This window comes from Eptesicus fuscus, chromosome 17 (assembly GCF_027574615.1).
Source record: "Eptesicus fuscus isolate TK198812 chromosome 17, DD_ASM_mEF_20220401, whole genome shotgun sequence".
NCBI lineage: Eukaryota > Metazoa > Chordata > Mammalia > Chiroptera > Vespertilionidae > Eptesicus > Eptesicus fuscus.
Genome location: NC_072489.1, coordinates 45,144,755 through 45,171,321, shown reverse-complemented (window position 1 = coordinate 45,171,321; position 26,567 = coordinate 45,144,755). Strand labels below are relative to the sequence as shown.

The following is a 26,567-nucleotide window of genomic DNA, read 5'->3' as shown; positions in this document are numbered from 1 at the left end:
CTCTGTCACTGTCTCTCTATTTGTTTCTCTCTCTCTCTCTCTCTCTCTCTCTTCTCTCTCTCTCTCTCTCTCTCTGTATCTGTCTCCGTCTCTCTCCATGTCCCTGTCTCTCTGTCTCCATCTCTCTCTCCTTTCCACCACCCTCTCTCTGTCTCTCTCTTTTTAAAAAAAATATATTTTTATTGATTTCAGAGAGAAAGGGAGAGGGAGAGAAAGAGAGGGAAACATCCATGATGAGAGAGCATCATTGATTGGCTGCCTCTTGCATGCCCCCTACTGGGGAATGAGCCCACAACCCAGGCATGTGCCCTGACTGGGAATCAAACTATGACCTCCTGGTTCATAGGTTGATGCTCAACCACTGAGCCACATCAGCCAGGCCTCTCTGTCGCTTTTCCTCTCTTCTTCCTCAGTCTTTCTTTCTCTTTTCCTTCTATCCTTCCTGGGGAAGAAAACAGCACATACCACGTGTGTTAAATGAAAACTTGAACTCTGTGGGGGCAACTTCCACCCATCCTACCTTCTGAGCACAGTATCCCCAGGGTAAACAGAGACAATGGGGCAAAACGGGCAACCCGTCGTCAGGTGTGCTGTGGTGGGTGCAGGGGCTGTGTCTGGCTCATCCCTGTACCAGGGCACAGCCCCGTGTCAGGCACACATGGAAAAACCTCCATTCTTTGTCAGATCATTGGAGAGTCAGGGGGCCTAGGACAGTGCCTGACACATGGTCGTTACTTATTAAATGTTAAATTCCCTTCCTTTCTGTTTCCTGGCTGTTCATGCGGATGCGATCTGTTAGAGACCCATGGAAAGCCACGGGCTCTAGAAGGAACAGCTGGGAGTCGCATAGTGTGGCCTTATATGTTTTGGTATTGGACCTTGTCTCATCTTGCCCAGGCGTGGGTTTGGCATTGAGAAGGGCCATTGTGGTAGGATGCCTCGTGCTCAATGCCACACTTGGATCGTTACTTGATCGGCTCAGAGAAGGATTAAACTATCACTTCCCTCTTCCTCAACACAATCATTCTGTTGATGCAACCTAAGACCACGTGTGCTTTTATGCCCCATTATCATGTCCCACTTCTTTGGTCTTCTGCACATCAGAACCCTTATTTATTCCTTCACTAGAGGCTCAGTGCATGAATTTGTGCACGGGTGGGGTCCGGCCAACCTGCCCCGATCCGGCCAATTGGGCTAGGCCAGCTGTGGGGAGGGGCCGCAGGTGGTTGGCCGGCCAGCCCCGCCCCCTTGTTGAACTCATGGTCGAACTCCTGGTCAAGGGGACAATTTGCATATTGGCCTTTTATTATATAGGATGACTTCATTCATTCAAACAAATGCTTCCTGAGTCAGGCACTCTTCTAGGATCTGGAGACACAGTCAACAGGCCTGACTAAAGTCCCGGCCCGCATGGAGCTTACCTTCTAACGAGGCCTTTCCCACCTTTGATGGGGCCTGTGGGCAGGCCACATGGCCTCCCTGAGCCTCTGTCCCCAAATCTGTAACATGCAGATGAGATCTGCCTTCATGACCTCAACAGGAGGGTTCCCAGTGACTACCCTGGGGGTCTCAGCAAGCTTGGCACAGGGGAGCCGCTGGATTGGGTACTGGTGGAGGTGGCTGGGAGGCACAGGTTTATGAAAGGGTCTTGTCCAACTCACCACTGACCTGGAGCCCCTTTATCAGCAGTTCCTCACTCCTGCCGTTCTGGGGTTTCCTATTCCTCTCCTGGCTCCAGCCCAGAGTTCCTTGGTCCCATCTCTCAGCCCTGCTTTGGCAGTGACTGATCCTGTCTGTTTGGACCAAAGGATCATTCCAGTGTTTTCTCTCCATACTGGATTAAGAGGCCCAGAAGCAGGGCTTCACCTGACCCTATCCCTCCATGGTCATCAGGGGTCCCCGTGCCCCAGGCTGCAAGGTATGGAGTCCACGCTGGTGTGTAGCAGGAACTCTGACCATCGGCTGACCGTGATCTCTCACTTTCCCGCAGCAGGCCCTCAGTCTTTCCTGGACAGTGGGCTCACAGCTGGCCCACAGCCCTCTCTGGACAGTTTTCTCCCTCCTCTCTGCCTGTCCAACCCTCCTAGCCTAGCTCATGCCCGCTCCTCTAAGAAGCCTTTCTGCACCCTTCAGCTTATCCTGCCCCTCCAGGTATCCTCAACGTAGCTGAACAAGACCCTGCTAAGTCAGGCTCTGGCTTCCTCTCCCTTGCTCAGTGCTCTCAGGGCTCTGACCTCATTCAGCTCCTGGACCCTCCATGCTTGATCTCCCCGCCTACCTTGGCCAGTTAATTCCTACCCATCCTTCAGAACTCAGCTTCAAAGAGTCTTCCTAAAACCTCTCTCCCTTTCAAACTCCGTGGTAGCACCCTGTTGTCCTCGGTAGAATTATCAACTTGTTAAATGGTTAATTGTGCAGTCAGTGTGTAGGGACTGTGGGCATCTGGTGCAGCTGGACTGCGGCTAGTGGGAGACAAGGCTGGTGGGATAAAACCTTGGATTGTCAGGCTAGAGATCTTGGACTTACTCTGGGGGCACATGGGAATTCTTTCAGGGTTCATGCAGAATGAGTAGTTCCCGAGGGCCCTGAGACCTAGGGTCCCATGGTCATCGTTTCCTTTTGATTGGCTGATTGTTTAGTTGCTTTGATTGGCTAGTTGAATGGTGGGTGTTTGGTTGGTTGACTTGTTGGCTAGATGACTGTTTGATTGGTTGACTGTATTTTTCATTATTTTTATGACTCGGCTGGTTGGTTAGTGATTCATTGGCTGGATGGTTGGTTGATGGGGTGGATGGGCAGATGGAGAGTTGTTTCATTAGTTGACTGATTGGTTAATCTGTTGTCTAGTTGTCTGGCAGGATGGTGGGTGGCTAGTTAACTACCTTCCTCAGCACAGTTTTTGAGGCCCACCCCCCGCCATCCCTGTTGGCCCACACTGACCCCGCTTTGGGTTTTCCCGGCCCCCGTTTCATCAGGCCTAATGCCCTTTCTCCCATCTTCCCACAGGCGCTTGTCCGGCTGCCCCCCCACATTTCACAGTGTGATGAAGTCTTCCAGTTCTTTGAGGCCCGACCAGAAGACGTCAACCCTCCAAAAGAGTAAGTGGCAGCTCCGGCGGCTCCTGTGTGTCAGGCAGGCGTGGGAGAGGCAGGTGCCACGTGGCGATGGGGAGGAGAAATCCCGGAGACCAGGGTGCGTGTCGCACGGCACTTGCTGTGCGTGGTGCCCAAGGAGGTGGTAAAACGCACAGCCTGCACACCGGCACAGCAGTCCCGCCAACAGGGGCCCTTTCCTTCTTCGTGCTGTAAGACCCGGCCCAAGGTGGCCTGGACCCCTGAGGGAGGAAAAAGCTTTGTCCGGCCCAGAGGCTCACCGGGCCTGACAGTGGCCGTGTCCCTTGCTGGCTGCCACAGGCTTAAGAAACAAGCAAAGGCTACGGGCCTTCAGAAACCCAGCCGTGACTTGGTTCACAACGTGGAGTCGTCGGTGGAGAACCACCGGAGTAGGACGCAGAGTCTTGCGTTCACAGCCCTCCTCCGCTGCCTGCGAGCCACACCACTTCACGGCAGGCCACTCCCTGAGCCTCCCTTGTCTCATCGGTACAGAGGGATAGCGATGGATCCCTGCCCTTGCTACCCCCGAGGATTGCCTGTAAACTCAGAGGACATGAGGGCTGGGCAGGAGCTTGGCAAACGATAAAATGAAATACAAATGTGTGTTCTCTCCAGAGGGAGAGACACCGCTCTCACTGTACCTGCTACGTGCCAGGCTCGGGAGAGAGTTTGCCATCAGGAGTGCTACATCCTTATCCCCCCATCTCAGATAAGGAAACGGAGGCTCACAGCTGGAGCTGGGACGTGAACCCACAATTGGCTGATGTCAAACAGAGGCCCAGAGTCTTTCCACTCCTCCTGCCTTCCTGATCTGGGGTGGAGTTGGGGGACCAGAAGGTGGGCCTGGTGCCTCTCATTGTGCCCTCTCTGTCCTGCCCTCTGTGCTCCCCTGCCAGTCACTTTCCCCAGGCAGACGAAGGCTCTAAGACCAGCCGTGTCTGTCCCTCCGTCCCTACCTGGCTCTGCTGCCCCCCAACTGGGACGATCTCTCAGAACCTCCTATTTTCTTCCCTTCCATGGGGAGAGAGAGGCTCCTTCCGGAGGGGGCGGGGGTGCTGTTGGAGTCACTAGTGATCGTGTGCCCGCGGGAGGGGAGAGGGACATGGCTGGTGGGTGAAGTAGCAGGTGTATCACCACAAAATCAACGGACCCTGCCTTTGCTTTGTGCCTCTAAACCCCACTCTCTGCCAGTCAGCCGAGTAAACGGGCCCTAGTTTACCCGTCAGTCTGCGCACTAATGGCAGGTGAGCTCTCCACAAGCCCCCCGAGGAAGGTGCAAACCAGGCTCAGGGAGACTGGGTACCGCGCTGGGTACTGGCGAGGCAGCGGGCATGGCTTTGCAGGGCCCGGCTCCCGGCTCAGGACCTGCCTCCCACCTCCGTGATCTCTGACCATTGCTCAACCTCTATGCCTTTCTGTTTTTCCACCCCTAAAATGAGATAACACGTATCTCGGAGAGGTCAAGGGGGCTTAGGGAGTAATTGCACTGAGGTAACCTGGCAGGTGCCCCTGGCACATAGGGATGCTCACCGTTCTGTCTGAGGAAGGTTGTGGAGCAGAGTGGGATGTGGATGCTCCGCCCCTGCAGACCACAGCCTGGCCTTTTCAGGTGTAAAGCATTGGGCCTCCAAGCCACCATGGCCGTGGGGTTATCTGCCTGTTTCTTGAGGAGGTATCAGTCCCCTGGGCTGGTTCACAATTGGTCTGGCAAGATATGGCCTGAGAACAGCCACCCCTCCAGCTCAAAGCAGGCGTGAGGCTCTGAAGTGGGGTTACAGCTGCCGCCAGACGTTCTAGGTGGCTTCTCCTCCCCTGGCCCCCCTCAGCCTGCAGGACCTGCCACGAGAGGCCCATGTTCCACTGTAGATTGTGCTCCCATAAAAGCCCAGCCCTGGAGGTGAGCCCTGGGCTGGTAGGCTGATAATCTGTCAGCCTCCCGCCTGTACCCCCTCCCTCTCAGACCTGCTTGCACCTTCCCAGGCCACCATCCTGAACATAAACATGGGATCAAGTAACAGCGTATTTTGACTCTGGGGCGACTGTGGAGTGGCTTATCAAATTATCAAAGCCTGTGGGTTTAATTGGAGTTTTGCAGATAACCCCGGCCTCTTTCAAGTGTGCTGCTGCAGGGGCGTTGAGCGTTCACGGGGGCAGGGTGGGGGCCATGTCCCTTTCCCTCTTGCACGTAAGGTAAGGCCTGCAGCCGCCCAGCCTTGGTGGGGGAGGTGGGCAGCAGGCCTGAGCCCTGGGCTTTGATCCAGGCCGCCCGCTGACTTCCTCGGTGGAGAGTGGGGCCCACCTCCCGGCTGCGGGTAATTGCTCTTCTAGACAACTGGCCCTGTCCTCTAACTCCTAAGACTGTCCGACGTGTATTGCTGCTGTGTGAGAGCAGGGCTGAGGTCAGCTGGGGCCCGTGGCATTGTTTTATTTTATTCATTTATCTTTAAAAATATATTTGTATTGATTTCAGAGAGGAAGGAAGAGGGATAGAGAGATAGAAAAGAAACATCAATGATGAGAGAGAATCATTGATTGGCTGCCTCCTGCACACCCCCAACTGGGAATCGAGCCCGCAACCAGGCATGTGCCCTGACCGGGAATCAAACCGTGGCCTCCTGGTTCATAGGTCAGCGCTCAACCACTGAGCAACTCCAGCCGGGCCTGGCATTATTTTAGATTCACCTTTCTCCTTCACACCTCTCCACCCAACTCATCAGCACACCCTGCAGCGCCACCTTAGAACAGTCCACACCTCGCCATCTCCCCTGCTGCTCCCCCCGGCCAACCCTTCTCCTCTCACCTGGATTCTGGCCTCCTGACTGGTGTCCTGCTTCTGCCCTTGTTCTCTGTGGTCCATTTCAAAGCCGTGGGAGGAATGACCATTTAAAAATACACATCAGGGCATGTCACTCCTCTGCTCAAAATCCTCCCTGCTGCCCCCCACCGCTGTCACTCAGAGTCAAGGCCTCCTCCTCCTGCCTCCTCCATCCCCTCTGGCGACCCCCGCTGCTGCTCTCCCACCGTCCCTGCTCCAGACACACTGGAAGCTTGCTGCTTCTCACACGGGTCAGACTTGTTCCTGCCCCAGGGCCTTTGCACTGGTTCTTCCCGCCACCGGAACACTCACCTCCCCAGGAGTCTGCGGGCCCAGTCCCACACTTCACCTTAATCTTTATGTGGGACAGCTCCTCGCAGCCACAAGGCCGGGCTGCAGCCCCTTTTTGCCACCTGACCATTGTTGGCTCTCTGCTCTCAGCTTGAGCCTGCGGTCAGGGTGGACACACACTCACCCGGCCCCCCTGTCGCAGAGGGGATAACGGAGGCCAGGGCTGGGCAGGTGTGCCTGCCTCTCACCACACGGTGAGCATCGCTTTCACCCGCTACCTGTCTGCTGGCACAGGAGCTCAGTGGCTCCTGGTGGGCCCATGGACTGGGCTAAGGTTCTCCTGCTCCCTGCGCCCCCTCTAGGCCTGGGCTCCTTTCTTCCCGCTGAAGCCAGCCAGGATCCTGGTTAAATTCTGGAAATGGCACGGGTGGAGCAGAGCCTTGCTAAACAGGTTTTTGTTCTTCAGCCCCAGGGCCGCAGCGCCACCCTCTTGTGGCCTCGGAACAATGGTCCAATGTTCGGAGGGACCTGGGGTGAGAGGCAACGGGCCCAGGGCCAGATCAGAGCTGTTCCTGCCCAGCCTGCCCAGAGAGCCGCCTTCCCTCTGGCCCAGAGGCCCACCCTCAGCACCCCGCCACCTGCCGTGGCCGTGGGACACCTGGCAGGCCCGCAAGAGAGGGATGGAGGCTGTGGTACCTGACTACGGCAGAGCACCGGGCTTGGTCTGGGCCAGGGGCTTGTTGAGGTGGCCCGGGAGCTACCTTGGAGGGCGCTGAGTGAGGCTGCCAGGGACGCAGACCAGGGCAGAGGGCAGGCAGTTGCTCGGGGCCTGGAGTGGGCACAAGGTCAGACCCAAGGAAAGGCATTCCTCTGCAAGGCCTCCCCACCTCCCTTCCCATCTATCTTTCGGAAGGGGCTCGAGGCTGTGGCTGTGGCAGAAAGCAGAGTCCAGGAGGACAGAGGGGACTTGGCCAGCCCTGCCTCAGCACCCAGAAGGAAGACAGAGGGGTGTGGCAGTGCCGCCGGGATAGCCCCGAGAATTTGGGGAGGCTCCTCCAGGAACCCCACATCCTCGACCTGGTCAGCTTTCAGGTCAGGCCTGCTCCGGAGTCCGACTTCAGATCTGAGGATCCAGGCTCCCCTGCGGCCAGCAGTGTGACCTTGAGTTTAACTAACTTCAGAGACAACAGTGGGGACACCCAGCTCCGAAGCCAGCTTTTGCTGTTTGTCATGTGCAAGGGGAGTCTTAGTCCCCCCGTCCCCCTATAATTACCACCCCTCTCTTGTAACCAGCGCCCAGGTTTGCTACCCACAAAGGGTCCACAGCAGAGCTAAATCTCACACCCAAGTCTTTGGCCTCCTCGACCAGGGCTTCCTCTGGCTTCCAGGCAGGAGGCATTCATCCATTTTTGATCCCCTTCTCAGTGTGAGGCATGGGACCCATGCAAGTGGACACGGCTCAGCCCTGCCTGTGGGGGAGAGAGACCGCACAGGCAGGGCTTGGCTGGCTGCTGAGGGAGCCCCCTGCTGCTCTGGCTAGCAGCCTGGCTCATCCCCTACCTGCTGTGCGGCCTGGGAAATATTTAAACTTCCAAGGCCTCAGTCTCTCAATCTGTAAAATGGGGCTTACAACAGCTGCTGAGCCAATGGGGATCCACAGCAACAGTCCAGCCTGGTGAGGTGGTCAGGGAGGTCTCCCTGAAGAGGCAGCATTCAAGCCGAGAGTGAGGTGACAGCCAGTCCCCGAAGGGGAGTGGGAGAGAAGGGCAATCAGGTTAGAGTCCCTGAGAGACTGTGGCAGTTTAAAGGGATTAAAGAAATTGCCTTCTGGCTTCTCTCTCTCTCTCTCTCTCTCTCTCTCTCTCTCTCTCTCTCTCTCGATCCCTCTCCCCCTGTCTCTTTCTAAGCATGTCCTCGGGTGAGGATTAATAAAAGAAAAATAAACAAAAACTCTTCCTGGAGAGAGAGTATTGGCTTTGGCTGGGCCGCTGATGGCTGTAGGAATGGAAGACACTGAAGACATTCATAGCAACAGTAAGATGTGAAAGAGACAGCGTTCTACAGAGCATGCGACCCTTTCCCCTTCTCTGGCCCTATGAGTTGTGTCTTAAGGTTGATTGGAGTTGAGGCACCACTTACACTAGTAACTTGGTCACTTCAAGTGCCTTAGTTCATGGGATGTGTTTCTTGCCCCACCTTGTGGCAACGTTGGATATTACAGCCACCAGCATTTTGGCGGGTGCCTGCAGGCTCAGATGTGCCAGCAGCTATGCTGGACCCTGGAGCATGATCTATCTTGTTCAGTCATCATTACAATCCTGTGAGGTTCATGCCTCCTTTTTGCAGCTGAGGAACCTTAGGCTCAGAAAACGTGTGCTTTTTTTTTTCTTCCAAACTCCAAATCCAGTGGTCTTTCCGGCCCTCGGAACCTTCCCAGAGGATTTCCAGAGCATTCCCAGGCTCGGAGCATCCCGAATGCTGGTGCATGGAAGGGAGAGCTGAAACCTTAGGGAGGCTTGGCTAGGAGCCTGGCTGATGGCCAGGAGGGGCAGCTCTTCTAAACGGCCAGGGAAGCAGGCGCTGGGCTGTGGTCAGGTCTGACTTAATTAGGTAGAGACAGCCTCCTGATTAGACCTGCCAAGCCAGAGAATGAAAGATGAATAACTGGGAGTGGCCGGATCCCCACCCCAAGCGGGAGAGGGCGCCTGTGAGCCGGTCTCACCTGGCCAGGGACACGTGGAGACCTGCCACGCTGCAGGCCGCTGCCTCGGGAGCCAGAGTACAGGAGACCTGGGTTCTCCCCACCTTGGCCCACACCCAGCGTGTGCGGGTAAAGCCCCCACTGTGTGTTGGGCACTGTGCTAGATCCTGCGGGCTAGGGAGATCTTGATGGGCCAGAAATGGGGAGAGGTAGGTGTTTCTGGCCTACCAAGATCTTCAGAGGCAGATCTGAGACCTAGCAGTTTATTTGGGAGGTGACACCAGGGAGGGAGTGAAGGCGGGCAGGGGAGGAAAGGCAGCCAAAGGTGGTACATTATCGACCAGCTACTGGGGCTTCATCCCGAAGGGAACTCTGGGAGCCAGTGAACTCTGGGCCACGGCTGTCCCACCCAAGGGCGGGTGTGGGGCACCAGCCCACCTCCAGAGGGAGCTTTCCAAGAAGCCTGTGTGAGCTTCGCGACCGGCCGTGCCTTCTGCTGTGCTCAGGATGACTTCCAAGATCTTCCAGGGGCCGGTGCCCCCCTCCCCCCGCTCCCCCCGCCCCCGCCCTCGCCCCAGCCCAGCCATCCCTTCCAGCTGCCCCGCGGGCTTTCCTTTAATCCTCTCTTCAGAGAGACCTCCCTTTCTTGCTTCATTTTCCTTTCAGCTCTTAACCCAGTTGGCCAATTTGCTTTATTTGGATCTGCTCATGGTCCCAGGGGATGAGTCCGTTTTCCTCAATCCTTTGACCCCAGGGCCTGGCACATAATCGATGCTCAGCAAATGCTTGTGGACAGGCAGAGAGTTCAGCAGCGGATCCGAGGCAGAGCGTGGTGAGCGGCAGGGAAGGCTCACCCCAGCCCTGCATTTCTGTAACCAGGGGGAGGAGCCTGGGCTGCCCAGGTCCGCTCAAGGCCAATGTCACGGTGGCTGGAGCTCTCAGGAAGGCCTCCCTGGAGGGGCCAGGCCCCTGGGGTCCCCTTCCCAGGAGGGTGGGACTGACCAGTGCAGGGATGAGGTGGTGGCGCAGGCCTAAAGGAGAGGCTCAGGCCAGGAGTGCAGGGGAACCTTGGCGAGGGAGGGAGACCCCTGGGGGGCTGTGCTGTGCAGGGAAGGCTGCCTTGGGGAGCCAAACCTCCACCTGGACTTGGATGCGGAGGGAGAGTTAGAGGCAGAGAGGCAGGGAGTGGGCTGGGCCGAGGGGGGATATGCCCAGGGCATGCTCGGAGGCTTCTGAGCGTAGGTGGGTGGGCAGGGGCGAGGGTGTTCCTGGAGGTCTGCAGGGTGGGAAGGCCAAGAAAGGGACCGGGAAGGCCATGGAGGATCTAAGTGTGCACGTCGGAGTCGGCCAGCACCGGCTCAATCTCAGCTCGGCCACTGAATAGTGATGTAAGCTCTCCATGCCCCAGCTTCCTCATCTGGAAAATGGGGGTAGTGGTAGTGCCTAGCTCTTGGGGTGGTCACGAGAGTTGAGATAACGTATATGAAGTACACGGTCAGCACCTGCTGCGTGCACACGTGCCCGTGTTCTCGGGCTTGGGCCGGCAGGGAGACAGCAGAGGAGGCGGTGAGACTCTGTCGTCCAGATGGGGAGGACGGAGACCCACGTGAAGTGATCGGGCAGGATGTCAGCAAAGCAGGCTGTGCTGCCACAGTGGTTTCCTGACAACTCGGTGATGTCACAGAGGATGGAGCAGAGACCAAGGCCAGCCTCAGGAATGGACAGGAAGTGCCCCGTCACCAGGGGCCGCTCGAGCCCTTTCGTATTTTTTTTTTTAATTTTTTAAAAAAATATATATTTTATTGATTTTTTGCAGAGAGGAAGGGAAGAGGGATAGAGAGCTTGAAACATCGATGAGAGAGAAACATCAATCAGCTGCCTCCTGCACACCCCCTACTGGGGATGTGCCCGCAACCAAGGTACATGCCCTTGACCGGAATCGAACCTGGGACCCTTGAGGCCACAGGCCGACGCTCTATCCACTGAGCCAAACCGGTCAGGGCCCCTTTCGTATTTGACACAAACTGACATCCGTGCCTGCTGACCCATCTGTAACGATCAGGGAAGACCTCCTGGAGGAAGCGGCACTTCCACTGAGCTTTCCTCGGGGGAAAGGAAGGACGGGAGGGCAGAGACCCAGGGTTTGCCTCGAGGACAGCTCGGGATGATACCAAAGCTCCAGCCAGAACCTCAGCTCCCCAGAACCTCAGAGCCCCGAGCCTGGTCACCAGTAGTCAGGGCATCCATGCATTCATGCATTCTCTCAACAAACACCCATGGTGCCCAGCCCTGTGCGGGGCCTGGCAGATGTCACAGTACCTGCCTCATGGAACCTGTAGTGAAGGGGAGAAACAGCATAGTCATGGTAGAGGTTAACGTGGAAAAACATGCAAACCTGTAAAGAATTTTTGAGTTTTATTGGAGCCCAACTGTCAACATCTGCCGGGAAGAAGAACCTCAGCTCACTGAGACAGTGTTCCAAAGAATGGCGGCTTTTCACTTAGTTTTATAAATGTCCACAAAGGGGGAGACAGAGTGGGTTCCATGAAATCCATTGGTTGATAGATTAGAGCAGGGGTCCTCAAACTTTTTAAACAGGGGGCCAGCTCACTGTCCCTCAGACCGTCGGAGGGCTGGACTATAGTTTAAAAAAAAAAAACTATGAACAAATTCCTATGCACACTGCACATATCTTATTTTGAAGTGAAAAAACAAAACGGCAAAAACACCCGCATGTGGCCCGCGGGGCCGTAGTTTGAGGACGCCTGGATTAGAGAGGTGGGAGAAAGCAAAGGGGTGGGGGACCTCTGGGGTTGGATGGCAATGAGGGAATTTGTGGTTTCCGCCCGGGTGCCTGCCCTTTGTTGTGGCCTTGAAAAAGGGAAGTTACAAGTAACCCTGACATTCCACAGGTATGTTATCTTAGATCAAAAGGACAATAGGCTCCGAGAAGATGGAAGTTGATCCTTGTCAGGGAAGATACTGGCCTAGGACATGACTACCCACTATAAATTGCTTTTTAACGAAAGGTTTTAATTTCAGGCCATCCTTTGTGGTTACTCTAGGTCTCTTACGTTTGCCAGGCCCACGCAGGCCTTCCCTGAGTTAGTCAGGTTAGAGTGTGGCCCCTTTTCCGCTATCCGGGGAGGGGCCGGGGTGCTGCTCCAGGCTGGGTTTGGGGGTGGGGTGTCGGGAAGTGGCCTGAGGCTGGGAGCCGAAATGGGGAAGGAGAGACAATTGAAGGGCCCAGCGCCCAGGATGTCCCCAGAAGTTACAAAACCTCTCCTGAGAGAAACAGCCTCCCGGGGGCTGCCGAGCCTGTCCCGGGTGGAGCCGGGTCCCGGGGCTGCAGACCAGCCCCAGGAACAGTCATGGACTTGGGGCCGGAGGGTCCCGTTAGAAAGCAGTGTCACAGCCAGTTTCCTCTCCCAGGAAGCTGTGCTCACTCACACCAGAGCTTACGGTGTGACCTCCCTAAGAACGTTCTAGAACTGGGTGGTGCTGTCTTGGTGTGTCTAGCCCTGGGTCTCTGCCTTCCTTTTACCTTTCTCTTCCTCACCTACTCCTCGGTTAGCCTATCTGGCTGGATTTTACTGGCGTCCTTATCAGCCACAAGGGGTTAAGGATCGGAGTGCTAGACTAAGGCAAGTTGGGCTCAGATCCTGCCCCTGTCACTCCCAAGCTGTGTTACTCTGGGCAAGTTACGTGCCCTCTCTGGTCCCCTTTTTCCGTCTTATAAAATAGGGGAAAGAAGAAAACCTGCCACACAGGAGTACTGCCACACAGTGAGGATAAAATGAGCTGATGTGTCAGGGCTTAGTTTGGTACATTTATAATGTAAATGCTTGAAAAATGTACCATTCTTGTTAGTTATAGTATTTGATAATAACGACAAGAGCAGTAATAGCCGTATGATATCCTTTGGGAAAGGATTTACTGAGGGGCGGGGCTTCTCAGTGGTGACTCCCACCAAAGCCTGAACCACTCTCCCCCCCACCCCCCCATTTCCCACCATGCTTTGGGGTTCAAGGGTTCATGCCTGCTCCAGGGCCTCAGGGGACTGCTTGGTGGCAGAGCCCAGCTTTCATTGTAGTGGGAGAGGGAAGCGGCGTCCCAGGGCTGGCCTGCTGGGCTCTGTAGTCCGTGTCCTGGTGAACAGTGACCTGGCTGTGGTTAGAGCCGGACTGGCCCAGAGGAGACAGAGCAGGCCGGGGCTGGCAGGAGGCTGGGTGGAGGAGGGCTAGGGAGGAAGCTGTCACCCAGAGCTCCCAGAGGGCCCTCCTTCGGCAGGAAGGACACAGGCCTGTCTGAGGCCCGGAGCGGGGCCTCTTTGCAGAAGTCAGGTGGGGCCCAGGGCCACGCCCTCATTTTTCCAGTCGGGGATAGTGAGGTTCGGAGTGGGCTGCCATCTCCCAGGTCTTGGGTGGCTCAGTTTGGTGGCTTTGCGACTCCTCACGAGACACCCTCTCTCACACGCAGACCCTTGGAAGTCCCCAGCCTCCCTGAGCCCAGGCTGGCCCAGAAGCACGGTCAGTGCCCTGGGCACACGGCCACGGGCGAGAGCCCTCTGTCCTGCATTCCCAGCGCCCCCTGTGCGGAGTGTGGCGGCCACTTGGTGCAGCCCGAGGGGATCCAGGCCTGGCTGGCACTCCTGCCGCTTCCGGTCAGCGAAGGCCAAGGCCCCGGGAGGCCGGGCAGCTGGGCAGCAGTGGCAATTCCTGGGCAATGTGAGGGGAGTAGCAGTCATTCTGATGGCATTGAACCCCTCAGCCCTGCCACCCCCCAGCTCTGCCACTCCCAAGCCATGTGGTCTTGGCAAGTGGCTTTCCCTCTCTGAGCTTGTGTTTCTTCACATTTAAATAGACACCCCAACCCTTGGCTCACCCCAGTGGGGCCAGCTGAACCAGTCTCCCCAACTCCTTCCTAAGCCCCTTCTCCAGCAGCCCCTGCCCCCACCCCGGCCTTGCCCAGCCTGTCCCAGGTGGTTCATCTCACCTACAAGTCTTGGCTCCTCCAGAGAGACACCCCAACCCCCTACCAAGTCAGGCCCTCAGCAGGGCTCCGTGACTGGCAGGTGGGGATGGAGGAGTGGGCGGAGGCCCGGAGCCTCCCCGTGCACCAGGTCTTACTCTGTGTTAACTGGTTTAGCCTCCGACAATCCAGTTAGATGGTCCTGTTGGTCTCTCCTTTTCACACAATGGAAATGAAGAGAGAGAGGCCCTAAGCAATCTGTCAGCAGAGCTGGGATTTGAACTCAGACAGACAGACAGACACACACACACATACACACACACACACACACATGCACACACACACACACACACACACACGCAAAAGCCAAACAAACCTCCTACTGGTACCCAATTCACATCATTGGTCAAAGCTGCACTGTCTAAAGCACCAGCCAATACACGGCAGCTATTTAAATTAAAATCTTGATTAAAATGAAATATGACTAAAATTTGTGGGTCACTTTAGCCACATCTCCAGTGCCCAACAGGCACAGGCGAACGCTGCCTCCGCATTCTGTCGCTGCCTCTTCTGAGTTCTCCAGATCGGGCACGCGGTCCCCGGAAGTCCAGGGGCCTGTGGCCAGGAGCAGGCTGGCAGAGGAGGGGGTGGGAGCGCGGCAGCCTGTCGGGCGCTCACAGCTCTCCGTGGCCGGTGGGCCAACCAGCTTCCTTCCCCACCAAGGAAACCAGCCTGGTGTCCCCACCCCATCTCCCACGGACACGCACAGTCACCATCCGATGGGATTCCGGGGGGTGCACACCGGGGGAACCCAGGCCCTTGTTTTCATGGTGCTGAGCTGGAACCCTGGGCGGCAGAGCCAGGGTCTTACAAAGTCCAAACCCATAAAGGGGGGCCAGTCAGCCCCTCCTATACCGTGGCCACTGTCCACACTCCAAATCTAGGTCCCTTCATGAACCCAGGGGTCCTCTCTCGCCCCAGATGCGGCTCAAGAGCTTTGTGCACTGTCCCAGATAGTCCCGACAACAGCAGAGGTAGGAACTACTTTATCCCCTTTGACAACGCGAGGTACCGAGGTTAAGTAACTTGCTTGTGTCACCAAGTAGTAAGCGGCTGAAGCACCCTCGACTCCACCCATACTTTTTTTTTTTTCGTCTTTTTGATAATCCTCACCTGATGGTATTTTCTCATTGATTTTTAGAGTGAGTAAGGGGGAGAGACAGACCGAGAGAGAAAAACATTGATCTGAGAGAGACACATCGATTGGTTGCCTCCTGCACACGCCCCCACCAGGGCTGGGGATCGAGTCTGCTACCGAGGTATGTGCCCTTAACCAGAATCGAACCCGGGACCTTTCAGTCCCAGAGCTGACCCTCTATCCACTGAGCCAAACTGGCCAGGGCTCCACCCACAGTCTTAACCTTCTGCTCTGAGGCCTGGATACCGAGGAGCTGTCCCTGGGCTAGAGACACGCTCAGGGCCTTCGCCCAGAATGGTGAGGCAAGTCAGAGGAGAGGGACAGACAGACAGGGCTTTGTCCTTTGGCTGAGCGATGGCAGAGCCCCTCTGGGACGTTCGGGAGACACGCACAATGCCCGGGGTCCGCCATCGCCATGGCATCAGCCTGTCTGGACACAGCCTGAGGGTACATGAGACCCCCTTCCCTCACCAGGAATTCAGCTTTTTCACCCTGGGCACAAATTCCGGCCTCTCTGGACCGTCCCCATGGTCACAATGGGGCCCATTCTCAGAACCCTGGAAAACAGAGGCCCTGAGGAGAAAGGACGGATTCTTGTTGGACACAAGGGCCCTCAGTGCCACAGTGTGGCTCAGGGTGCAAATGGGGGCAAAGAACCGCATTCATGTCCCCTCCATCTCTCTCCCCTGAGGTCACTGCCCCTTGAGACCATTCTGTGCAATGGCTCTCAAAAGCCAGAACAAAAACCCAGCTCGGGGCTACGCAGGGTGGAAAAATCCCCCGACATTCTCCAGACCTCAGCTGATCTGCAGCCCCTTTGCCCAGACCCTGCTGGCCTGGCCTCGGGACCAACACACTGCGTCTCACTGTATTGGTTTCACAGAGAATTCACTGCCCATGAGGATCCTCAGAGTGGCCTCATTTTGAAAAAATTGATTTTAGGGAGGAAGGGAAAGAGAGAGAGAGAGAGAGAGAGAGACATTGATGTGAGAGAGATACATCAATCGGTTGCCTCCCATATGTGCCCAGACAGAACGGAACCTGCAACCTTCCTGAGCACGGACCGACGCTCCAACTAACTGAGCCACAGCAGCCAGGGCAGAATAGCCCGATTTTAGAAGGGAAAAGCTGAGGTCCTGAGAATTTGTCAGTGTTTTAAAAACTTTTTCTGCCATAGTAAGAAATTTCACATCAAAACCCAATATGGACAGATGGGCAGGCAGGCAGGCAGGTAGACAGACTGAAACAGGAGTTTCGCCAACAATATTTAACCTTACTATGGGTGACTTGTTCATTTATTCTCTTCTCTTTTAAATACTTGTTGGGACACACTAGGCTGATTTCAGAACTCACTCCTGCGTGACAGCCTGACGTTTGAAAAGCACGAGTTCGAAGCGGACTGCCCAGGGCCACCAGCCACTGCGGGGCAGAGCCAGGCCCAGAACCCCGGGGCTGGTGACATCATCGCCAGGCTGTCCCAGCCTCTCTCCGCCCCGCCCCTAGCTGTCTACCTCCCCTCTTCCTTCCGTGCACCCAGATATTACTCCCTGATTCTGAAACCTGGATTTCACAGCCAGACATCAAAGTCCCTCCTTCCCCTTCATCAAAGTCCCTCCCCACCCCGCTGCTGCCCTCCTGCCCCCCCCACCCCCATGTGGCCTTTCCCTGGCTGTCCCTCTGCTTGCCCAGCCTCTGCTTAGACTGCTTGTTCCTGCTTCTAGAGCTTGACCCTCTCTCCTCCCTCCATGGGTCCACACCCCCGTGATCCTCCAAGGCTAGGCCAAGGCTCCCTCCTCCAGGAAGCTGCCTGGGGTGTCCTGCAGCCCCAGGATCTTGTCTCTGCACATGGGATGTGACCACTCCAGTGCCTCTTGGAATGTCTCAGAATGCAAGGTTTCTCATTGTGCTAGGTAGTTCTGTTCCTTTAACTCCACCCCAAACTTGCAGGCCAGCGCACGTCCTATATTTCTCCGGTGCCTGCACAGGCCTTCCTGCGATAGCCTACAGCAGGAGCTGGAAAAGTGCTTATTGGCTGATAACAGCAGTCAAACTCATCATTACACACCTCCAGGGCTCCATGGCACTCCCCAGGCCAGGGTTGCATAACAACCCCCCCACGCACAACCCCCATATTCTAGGTACCACCCATGTCCCCAAGACCACTTGGCGCTCAAGGTCACCCAGAGCCATCTGGCAGGCTAGCCAGCCTCTCAAGCAGTTCTCAGCGGCAGCGGGCCCTGCCGACCGGCGTCCTGGGCCAAGCTGCCAATGTCAGCCAGCAGACAGGAGGGTGAGAACATCGGGCTGGAAGCCTGGGCATGCGTGTCCTCCTCTGCCAGGTTACTCGCTGATGGGAGCGAGAATGGGAGCGGGGAGGCAGGCAGCGGAGGGCAAGGCCCTGCAGACTCAGAATTCCACCGGGCAGGCCTTAGCAGGACTTAGCATCCTTCCACGGAGCTGGCCCAGTCAGACGAGGCTTCCTCTCCTCCTTTCTCCCTTGCCTCAGTGGCTCTTCCTGGCGTTGCCTCTCATTCTGGGAATGCTGACCGGAAGGATGGCCTCCTCCTTTCCCCCATCAAGAGCCTCCTGCTGCTTGTGTGTCCTCTCCTTGCAGCCCAGTCCCTGGTGGGCCTCAGCGTGGGGAGCACTCTGGGTCAGGACTGTCCATGTAGCCTCATGAGCCTAGGCTAGCCACTTAAGCCCTCAGGACTCAGACTCCTCATCCATAAAATGGATCAATACCACTTCTGCCTGCTTCAGAGCACCGAGGTCAGGTGCCTGCTGGGAATTTTCTGGGAGGCCAGACGGTAGGGAGGCATGTCCTATATTTAACACACCAATTGTTAAATGCCCTTCCCGCTCGCCCCTTCTAGCCTCTCCCCCTTTGCTTTCCCCAACACCAGCCCCTTCTCTAGAATGTCCAGGGCAAGAACACAGCATGGCTTACCAAGAGAAATGAAAGGGGAAGAAGAAGAAGAAAAGGAACGCTGACCCTTCTGGGTACCATCATCGCATGAAAGCGCGGGGCCCCTTGCATCTGTTGGTTTGGGGCTCTGAGAGTTGGCCACTCCTTGGGAGGTTAAACGCATCCCAGTCATTGAGTCCAGAGCAGCCAATTCCTACGGTCAGTGCTCCCTGAAAATATGCTCGTTGCCTGAGGAGCTCAGATCAAACATTCAGAAACAGGCTTTGCCCGGGTGGACAGGGCCAGACAGAGACCCAGGTTGTTTCGGTGTCTGTGAAAACCAAAGACTCTGAAAATGAGGCCGAATTGCCCCTCCTGGGCACTGTGCTGCCAGCATCGTGGGGAGGTCCTTAAGAAGAAGCCACTTCCTTTTGTTTTAGGGGCTCTGCACGCCTTTGGGTAGCAGCTAAGGTGGGGTTAGGTCCAGGGCTGAAAGGATAAGAATAAAGACTAGTTATACAGCGTTTTCTGTGCTGGGCCCTATGTGAGCCCCTTGATGTATCCTGTACGTTTCATTTTCCCCAGTTCCTAAAGGGTCGGTATGGTTATTATCCTCATTCTACCGATAGAGAAATAGAGGCTCAAGAGGTGAAGCAAGTAGCTCAAGATGACCATCCAGCGAGCAAATAGCAGAGTTGAACTGGAGTCTGTTGCTTCCAGAACCTGCCCTGTGAACCTCATTCAGAACCTCCTCCCGTGAGGAAGGACCAAGAGATGAACTGTTTATATCACTGGGGCAGAGGGAGGCCTCAGGGGTCCCTGCTTAAGTGGGGGAGGGGTGCCCGACCAGCGTGGCTAAGTGGTTGAGCATTGAACTATGGCCCCTGGCACGTGCCCAGATTGCAGGCTCCATTCCCAGTGTGGGGCGTGCAGGAGGCAGCCGACCAGTGATTCTCATCTTTGGTGTTTCTATTTCTCTCTCCTTCTCCCTTCCTCTCTGAAACCAATAAAAATATATTTTTTAAAAAAGTTTAAAATGAAACAAATGGGGGAGGGGTGGTGCTAGGCAGGAGGAAGTCCTCCCGTCTTTCCCAGCCAGGCCAGACCTGTGGACCACGGGGTGACCAGCTGGCCCAGTTTGTCCGTGACTTTCCCAGTTTCAGTCCTGCAAGTCCCGTGTCCTGGTTTGCCTGGGATGATTTGTCACTGTACCTGTGGCCTTTGTCACCCCTGGACCAGCTGCAGAGAAGGCCTGTGTGAGGACACCGTGAGGACACAGCCTGGGAGGCCTTTTCAATTACATTAGCTTCTGGCGGCACTAGAGGGAGACGCTGCCCTCCCCTCCCTTCCCTCCCTCCCCTCCTTCTCCTTCCTGTGGCTCCCTGGGTGATAGTGATTCAGCAGCAGGTCGGAAGCAGGCTAGACTGTGACCTACGTGGAGTGGAGTCACCAGCGGGCGGGGCTGTGAGCACCAGCTCAGGGCAAGAATGGGAGCAAGGAGGGGAGGTGGGGGCAGTCTTGACTTGTTCAGGAACTGGACCCCAACAGAGGGCTTGCTGTCCTTCCCCGGGCCAGGACTGATTGCCCGGCAGGCAGCAGGAGGTAGGATTGCCAGAGGTGGGGGAGCCCTGCCCTCCCACCCCCCACGCCCCGGTATGTGAGGCATGGGGGAGTCCCAGCCACTGGATACCTAAGCTGCTTCTCAGCATATTCAGCAGCTAAAAATACGAAAGGGCTTTGCTAAAAGGTGCCCACCCAGAAGCTGCTAAGGGGCAGGAGGCCAGATGCCGTGAAGGAAACGTTCCTGTGCCTGCCATTCCCTTCATTCAGCCACAGCCCGGCTGCCCACTGCCAGGACTCGGCCTCCACTGCATTAACTCTGTGCACTACCCAGGCCCCAGGGCCTTGCGTCCCCCTCCCTGCCCTGCCTCCAGGGCTCCAGCAGGTGGCAGTATTTGCAGATTTGCCGTGAGCCCTCCAAGGCCTAGGGTCTCAGTGCCCAACCCCAGCCTCACCTACTCACTGTGAGACCTTGACCAAGTTGGGCAGCCTGTCTAAGCTTTGCTCTCCTCACCTGCAAAAGGAGGGACCACACCACCTGCAGTGTTCTAGAAGTCTTTGGTGGGAAGGGCTCTGGTTGAAGGCCAGGCCGGCAGGGCATTTGCCTGGAGGCTGGTTTGGCACTGCAAGCACATTGCTCTTACCAAGCATCAATGTTGCTTAGGGGTGGCTGGGGTCTGATGCAGGCTATGGTGGGGGCCTGGGGCGCCTCTTAGCACCACCCCTGCCTACATGTCAGGGTTGTAGCAAAGCGGGTGGAGTCTGAGTCAGGTTCTCAGCCAACACTGGCCCAGCCTCAGAACACCCTCTCCCTGGGGGAGGGGGAGCTGGTTGGAGATGCAGACAGGTTGGGGTGGGGCCCCACACCTGAATTTGTAACCAGCTCCCCAGAGGGTCCCGCGGAGAATGACCAGGCTGAGCACCGCTGGTCCTGGCACCGAGGACGCGCTCAGCTCCTGTGAATTCTGTCCCTCTCCCACACCTGAGCCTCAGGGGCTCTCTTGTCACAGGATAATACCTGTCTGCCTTTACCCCCCTCACACACACACCCCTCACCCCGCCACACACCACACACCACAGGGGGCTGTGGAAGGCTCAAAGAGAATCCTGGGCAGTCGGCAGCCAGGGGATGGTCCGTGGGCCATTGTGATCCCAGGCCCAGAGGGCTTCTCATGCCGGACCATGGGAAAACGGGGAGGGTGGTGTGGGGAGGGGCAGCTCCTCTCTGCCATCCATTCTCTGCCTTTCTCAGTCTGCAAAAAAGCCTGAGAAATGAATTCCTTCCTTGGGAGGGGCAAGTGTGCTGGGCAGGACATAGCCACCATACTATGCCCCCCTTCCCTGGGAGTTCTCCCCACCATTGAGCTTCAGGGGCACAGCCAGGCCCCAACACAGTCTCTCCCTGCCTCCCTTCTGCCCCAAGGAGATGAAACTGCCGGGTGCAGGGAGGGGCGCATGGGAGCTCTGCCTTCCTGATCCTTCGGAGGCAACAGATCCTCCTGCACCCCATCCACCCTGCAGTTTTCATTCCTGTGGGTGGGCTTGTAAACCACTGCCCTTCCCACTGGGTAGGGTGACTGTGGGCAGTGGCGGAACCTCCGTTTCCTCATCTGTAAAAACGGGGGCGATAGGACCCTCCCCTTAATGTGGACGTGAGGATCGAAAGGCATGGAATTAGAATGGGGTTCTCAAACAGGAGAATGGGGTCGGGAGGATGGATCAGAAATGCAGATTCCTGGGCCTCGGCCCCAGCATTCCAATTCACTGAGTTCTGAGCCCAAACTTGAGGAAACATAGGACGCTAGGAGAGGGGAGCCCCTCACTTCGCCGTGTGGGCCAGTTACCTTGGAGCTTACCAAATGCCCCCAGAGCCCAGGCTACCCCACCCCCAGACTTGCAGAATCGGAATCTTGGGAGTCTGACCCTGCTGTCCATTTCCAGCAGGTGGACCTAGCTGGCCAGTTGGCTTAGACCAGAGCCTGAAATGGGCATTTTATTTGGCACCCAGGGGGGGATGAAAGGCATTTCCTCTAGTCTCCAGACAGATCCCAGCCAGGTCTCCGGCATCAAACAGAACCCCCAGCATTTTAGAAGCCTCTGAGGCTTCCCTGCGGATTGCAACTAGAAGAGGTGGTGGGAGGGGCCTACTGGTGGGCACCTGGAGGCGCGGTTGGGAAATAGCCTGATCCTGAGTCTGGGTTCATTCCTGGCAGGGAGCTTGGGTCTAGGGTTAGGGGCAGACTTTAATCATAGGATCACACAAATGCGTATTACTTGGAGGCCAGTTTGTCGAGGAAGATGCGTTAAGGGGGTAGCATTTCAGTAGTGACTTAAAGGTTGAGTGGGCATGAGCCAGCAAGGCCAAGAATGGGGGGAGCCCTGCTGGGGTGGGGAGCGGGCTGCACAGCGGGCAGGCCCTGGGTTCTAGCAGCCACCCCCCAGAGCCTGTTTCCCTCTTTACAAAGTGCGTGGGAACCGACCTCGTCCTCCCGCATCCGCGAGGATGGGGGAAGGTACCTAGGAAAGGTCTCGAGCAGCCTATGGAGCCCCTCCTGTCGGGCCGGCCCGGGGTGGGGCTGGGCGGGGTCGGGTGCTGGCGGCGGGCTGGCGGGCTGGCGGGCGGGGCGTGCGGGGTGGAGCGGGATGGGCGAATCCTGCCCGGAGGCCGGGCTGGCGGGGAACCCGCGGGCAGGCGCGGCGCGCAGTGCGTGCGGCTGCGGAGCGCGCGGCTCGCCGGCCGTGGGGATCACATGAGCAGCGGCGTGGGGACCCACCGCAGCCCGCTCGTGGGCGCCCTGCAGCCGCAGCCCGGCGGTCCCCCGCTCCCGCACGCCCTAACCATGTCTATCTGTTGTTGCTTCTTTTTCAGGGAGTATGGCAGTTCCAAGAGGAAGTCAGGTAAGGGAGACTCCGGGCGTCTTCCCCTCCAGCCTCCCCTCCCGCTTCGTGCACGCTCCTCTCCGACCCTGCGACCCTGCCAAGTACTTTCTAAGGGGATGGGGGTCCGTGCCCGCCTGCCCTGAGGTCCTGCGGGGCTGGGGGACTCCCTCCTTGCCCCTAAGATCTCTGGTACTTGCGCCTTCTCCGCGCCCCCCCCCCGCCCGCCCCCAGTCCCTCAGCTGTCCCTGTGGGAATGGAGTGGGTGCATGGGGAGTGTGGGGGTGTCTCTTGAGGGGCCTAAGTCCCCACAACATTGGCAGGCGATCCTTCCCCCGCCTCCCCCGGGCTGCGGTGCCCAGTGCTGGGCACTGCCCTGACTGCTCCTTGAGCCCTTCCCGTGGTGCGTGGTGCGGCGGGGATGGGAAGGTTAACGGAGACGCAGGGCTTTCCCCGCGGGAATGTGGCATCCAGGACTGGGAAGGGGTCGCACTTGACTGAGTTGTTCACGCCCGCAGCGCAGACTTCCCCCTCCCTCCTCCTCCCCCTCCTCCTCCTCCGGCTCTTGAGTGCGCTCTCCTTGCCGCGGGGGTGGGAGCTCTGCGTGGCCGGCAGCAGAGACGCGGGTGCGAGGGGCCCCAACCGCCCTGGCCTTGGCCTGGCAGGTGCCAGGGCGCACCCCGAGTTTGCCAAGCGGGTGGAGACAGGGAGAGAGGCGGAGCCAGCCCTCCCGGGGGCGCTGTCCACTGGGGTCAGAGAAGGGCTCTCTCCGGGTGGGGCAGGCTGGCCAGGCGGATGCCTGGTGTGGGTGGGGTGTCGTTGGTTGGGGGAGGGTGGCCCCTAGGAGTTAGGGCTGTTTGTGTACAGATGGCGGGATGGGGGGGGGGGGGGGGGGGCGCGCGGACAGGATCGATCCATGGTGGCATGTGCACTGCCTGTATTTATGGGGGTGGTGAGCTATGGCGGGGAGCAGCCCCCTGAGGAGGTCGGGCCCTGGGGGATGCGGGAAGTGTGTGTAACCACGTGGCTCACGTTAATGGTTCCTGTGGGAGGCCTGTGTCCCAGTGCCCTGGCCGGTGGGTCAGCAGAGGTGTGTGTGCCTGTGCGTGATGGATGGGGTGGGGGGTGGGGGTCGGTGTGATTGCATAGTGTGTGTTTCAGAGTGTGGGTTTATGCGTTTTATGCGTGTAAGTGTTTGCTCACCCGTTTATCGGGATGTGGGAAGTTGTGTCCTGGTTGATGTATTGGGGGGCATGTGTGTACGTGGGGTTGAGTGGGTTCCATAGTTGTGTGCTGTGCGGCTGTTTATTGTGTGGGTGCACAGATGTTGGGTATGTGTGCCAGTGTGTTGGGCTCTGTTTGGCTGTGGGTTGGAGCCTGTGTTCATGTGTTTGGTTCCCTCCTTGGAGTGGGGAGGGTGTGGGATGAGATGTGTGTGCACAGCCCTGTCACCCTGGGCAGGGGGTGTCTCTGGGGTGCCCGCCCACTGATGCAGAAGGCCTTTCCTCTGTGACCAGGAGGGTAGGCTGCCTTATGACCCTGAGGAGTTGCAACATCGCCTCAGCTGTCACTTGCAGTCACAGCCCCAGAGAACTGGGAAGGACCTGCAAACCTGGGACTGTGCCTGGGACAGCCCCCTCCCCTGGAGACTTGCACTGGGCCTCCGACCACAGTGTCCTGGTTGGGCCTGGGCTCAGAATCTGGCAGGTGTAACCTTAGTCAAGTTTATAACTTTGGCTTCAGTGTCCTCATTTCCTTCAAAACAAAGACAATAATAGTATCTATCTCACATGTAGCACATGATAACCACGATGGAAGTATTAGTTTCTTATCCTCATCATCCTCTCTGAAGCCATGGGACTTTGGGTGATCCCTTTTCAACTCTGGGTCTCCGTTTCCCTCTGTGAAGTCAGGGGCTGGACCAGATAACCCCTCAGGTCCCCGCACCCCCAGCCTCTGAAGCTCAGGCTCTGTGCTGCTCCTTAAGCAATGCAGGGCCCCGCCCAGGGAGAACCTCCCCCCGTTTCTCTGCCTTCCACTCTCAGGCCGGGAAGAGAATGGATGGAGGAATTTAATTTGTGTTGGTGTGCTTAGGGTAATGGCCACTTAGGGTCATGGTTAAAGCTTGGCTTTCCTCCTCTGAGACCTGGGCAGATAGCTTACCCGCTGTGCCTGTTCTCTCACCTATAAATTGGGGATAATATTCATACACATTATAAAAAAATATTCACACACATTGTAATGGTTCATTTTATTTAATTTTATGTGTCAACTTGGCTCAACCATGGTAAAGCATTATTCTCAACTAGAGGCCCGGTGCACGAAATTCATGCACTGGAGGGGGGGGTGTCCCTCAGCCCAGCCTGCACCCTCTCACAATCCGGGACTGCTGGCTCCCAACCGCTCACCTGCCTGCCAGCCTGATCACCCCCTAACCACTCCCCTGTCAGCCTGATCGACACGTAACTGCTCCCCTGCTAGCCCAATTGCCCCCAACTGCCCTCCCCTGCTGGCCTGGTCGCCCCCAACTGCCCTCCCCTGCTGGCCTGGTTGCCCCCAACTGCCCTCCCCTGCCAACCCGGTCGCCCCCAACTGCCCTCCCTTGCAGGCCTGGTTGCCCCCAACTGCCCTCCCCTGCCGGCCTGGTCGTCCCTAACTGCCCTCCCCTGCAGGCCTGGTCCCCTCCCAACTGCCCTCCCTCCCTGCAGGCCCGGTCGTCCCCAACTGCCTTCCCCTGCCGGTCCAGTCGCCCCTAACTGCCCTCCCCTGCTGGCCATCTTGTGGTGGCCATCTTTGACCACATGGGGGGCAGCCATCTTGTGCGAGGGTGTGAGGGTCAATTTGCATATTACCTCTTTATTATATAGGATGGTTCTATGAAAGTCGGTTTTGAATGAGAGTACTTTTAAATTGGTGGACTTTGAGCCCAGCCCAGTGTGCTCAGTGGTTGAGCATCAGCCAATGAACCAGGAGGTCATGGTTTGATTCCTGGTCAGGGCTTATGCCTGGGTTGTGGACTTGGTCCCCTTTTAGGGGCATGCAGAAAGCAGCCGATCGGTGTTTCTCTCTCATCATTGATGTTTCTATTGCTCTCTCCCTCTCCTTTCCTCTCTCTGAAATCAATAAAAACTTATAAATCAGTGGACTTAGAGATTACCTTCTATAATGTGCATTGGCCTCATCTGATCAGTTGAAGGCCTTAATAGAACAAGGACTGACTTCCCCTGAGCAAGAAGTCATTCTGCCAGCAGACTGCCTTTGTACTTGAGCTGCAACTCTTTCCTGAGTATTTAGCCTGCTAGCCTACCACATCAGATTTTGGACTCACCATGCCTCCACAATCATATATTATATGCATATCCTGTTCTATTTCTCTTAAGAAACCTGACTAATACACACCTCATATGGTTATAATGAAGATTAGATAAATTTATATATATACTAGAAGCCCAGTGCACAAAATTCGTGCATGGGTAGGGTCCCTAGGCCTGGCCGGTGATCAGGGCTGATCTGTGGGGTGACAGGCAGGGCGATCAGGGGGATCAGGGTGACAGGGGGCCCCCACTGGCACCCGCCTTGGCTGGCCTGGCACTGCCTGCTCACCAGCCCCACCCTTGCGCCACCGCCACCGCCGGTCGCCTCCTCTCTCTGCAGGGTAACTGGCAGGGCGATGGGGGGCCCCCGCTGGCACCCACCTTGGCTGGCCTTGGGCCTGCAAGCGGGGGGCAGCTCCTGCATTGAGCGTCTGCCCCTTGGTGGTCAGTCAGTGCACGTCATAGCGACCGGTCGTTCCACTGTTTGGTTAATTTGCATATTAGGGTTTTATTATATAGGATATATATAATAGAACACTGCCTGCAACCTGGAAAGCTCTCCCAAAGTGCTAGCTAGCTACTGTTATTATTTAATGAGCATTTACTGTGTGCTGGCAACTTTACAAATGTTTCCTCATTTGTTGCTCAGAGCCACGTTGCATAGTGGGTGGGTGGGTCGTATTCCCATTTTGCAAATGAGAAACTGAGGCTCTGAGAGGATGGCTGCCCAAAGTCTGTGGCAAAGTGAGGATTTGAGTCCAAGTGTAGGGTTCTACCCTGCTCTGTTGTGAAGCTCACAAAGCTTCCCAGGGTCACTTTGGC

The 26,567-nt window shown here is 56.9% G+C and overlaps 1 protein-coding gene across 1 annotated transcript in view; it reads left to right on the top strand.

Moving 5' to 3' along the window:
* The window catches only part of SH3PXD2A (SH3 and PX domains 2A), a 222,551-nt gene that overhangs the window by 119,211 nt on the left and 76,773 nt on the right, over nt 1–26,567 (top strand). The window contains exons 5-6 of the mRNA XM_028149383.2: nt 3,007–3,098; nt 22,424–22,452. Coding sequence (XP_028005184.2) covers nt 3,007–3,098; nt 22,424–22,452 — 121 coding nt within the window. The remainder of the gene's footprint in view (nt 1–3,006; nt 3,099–22,423; nt 22,453–26,567) is intronic.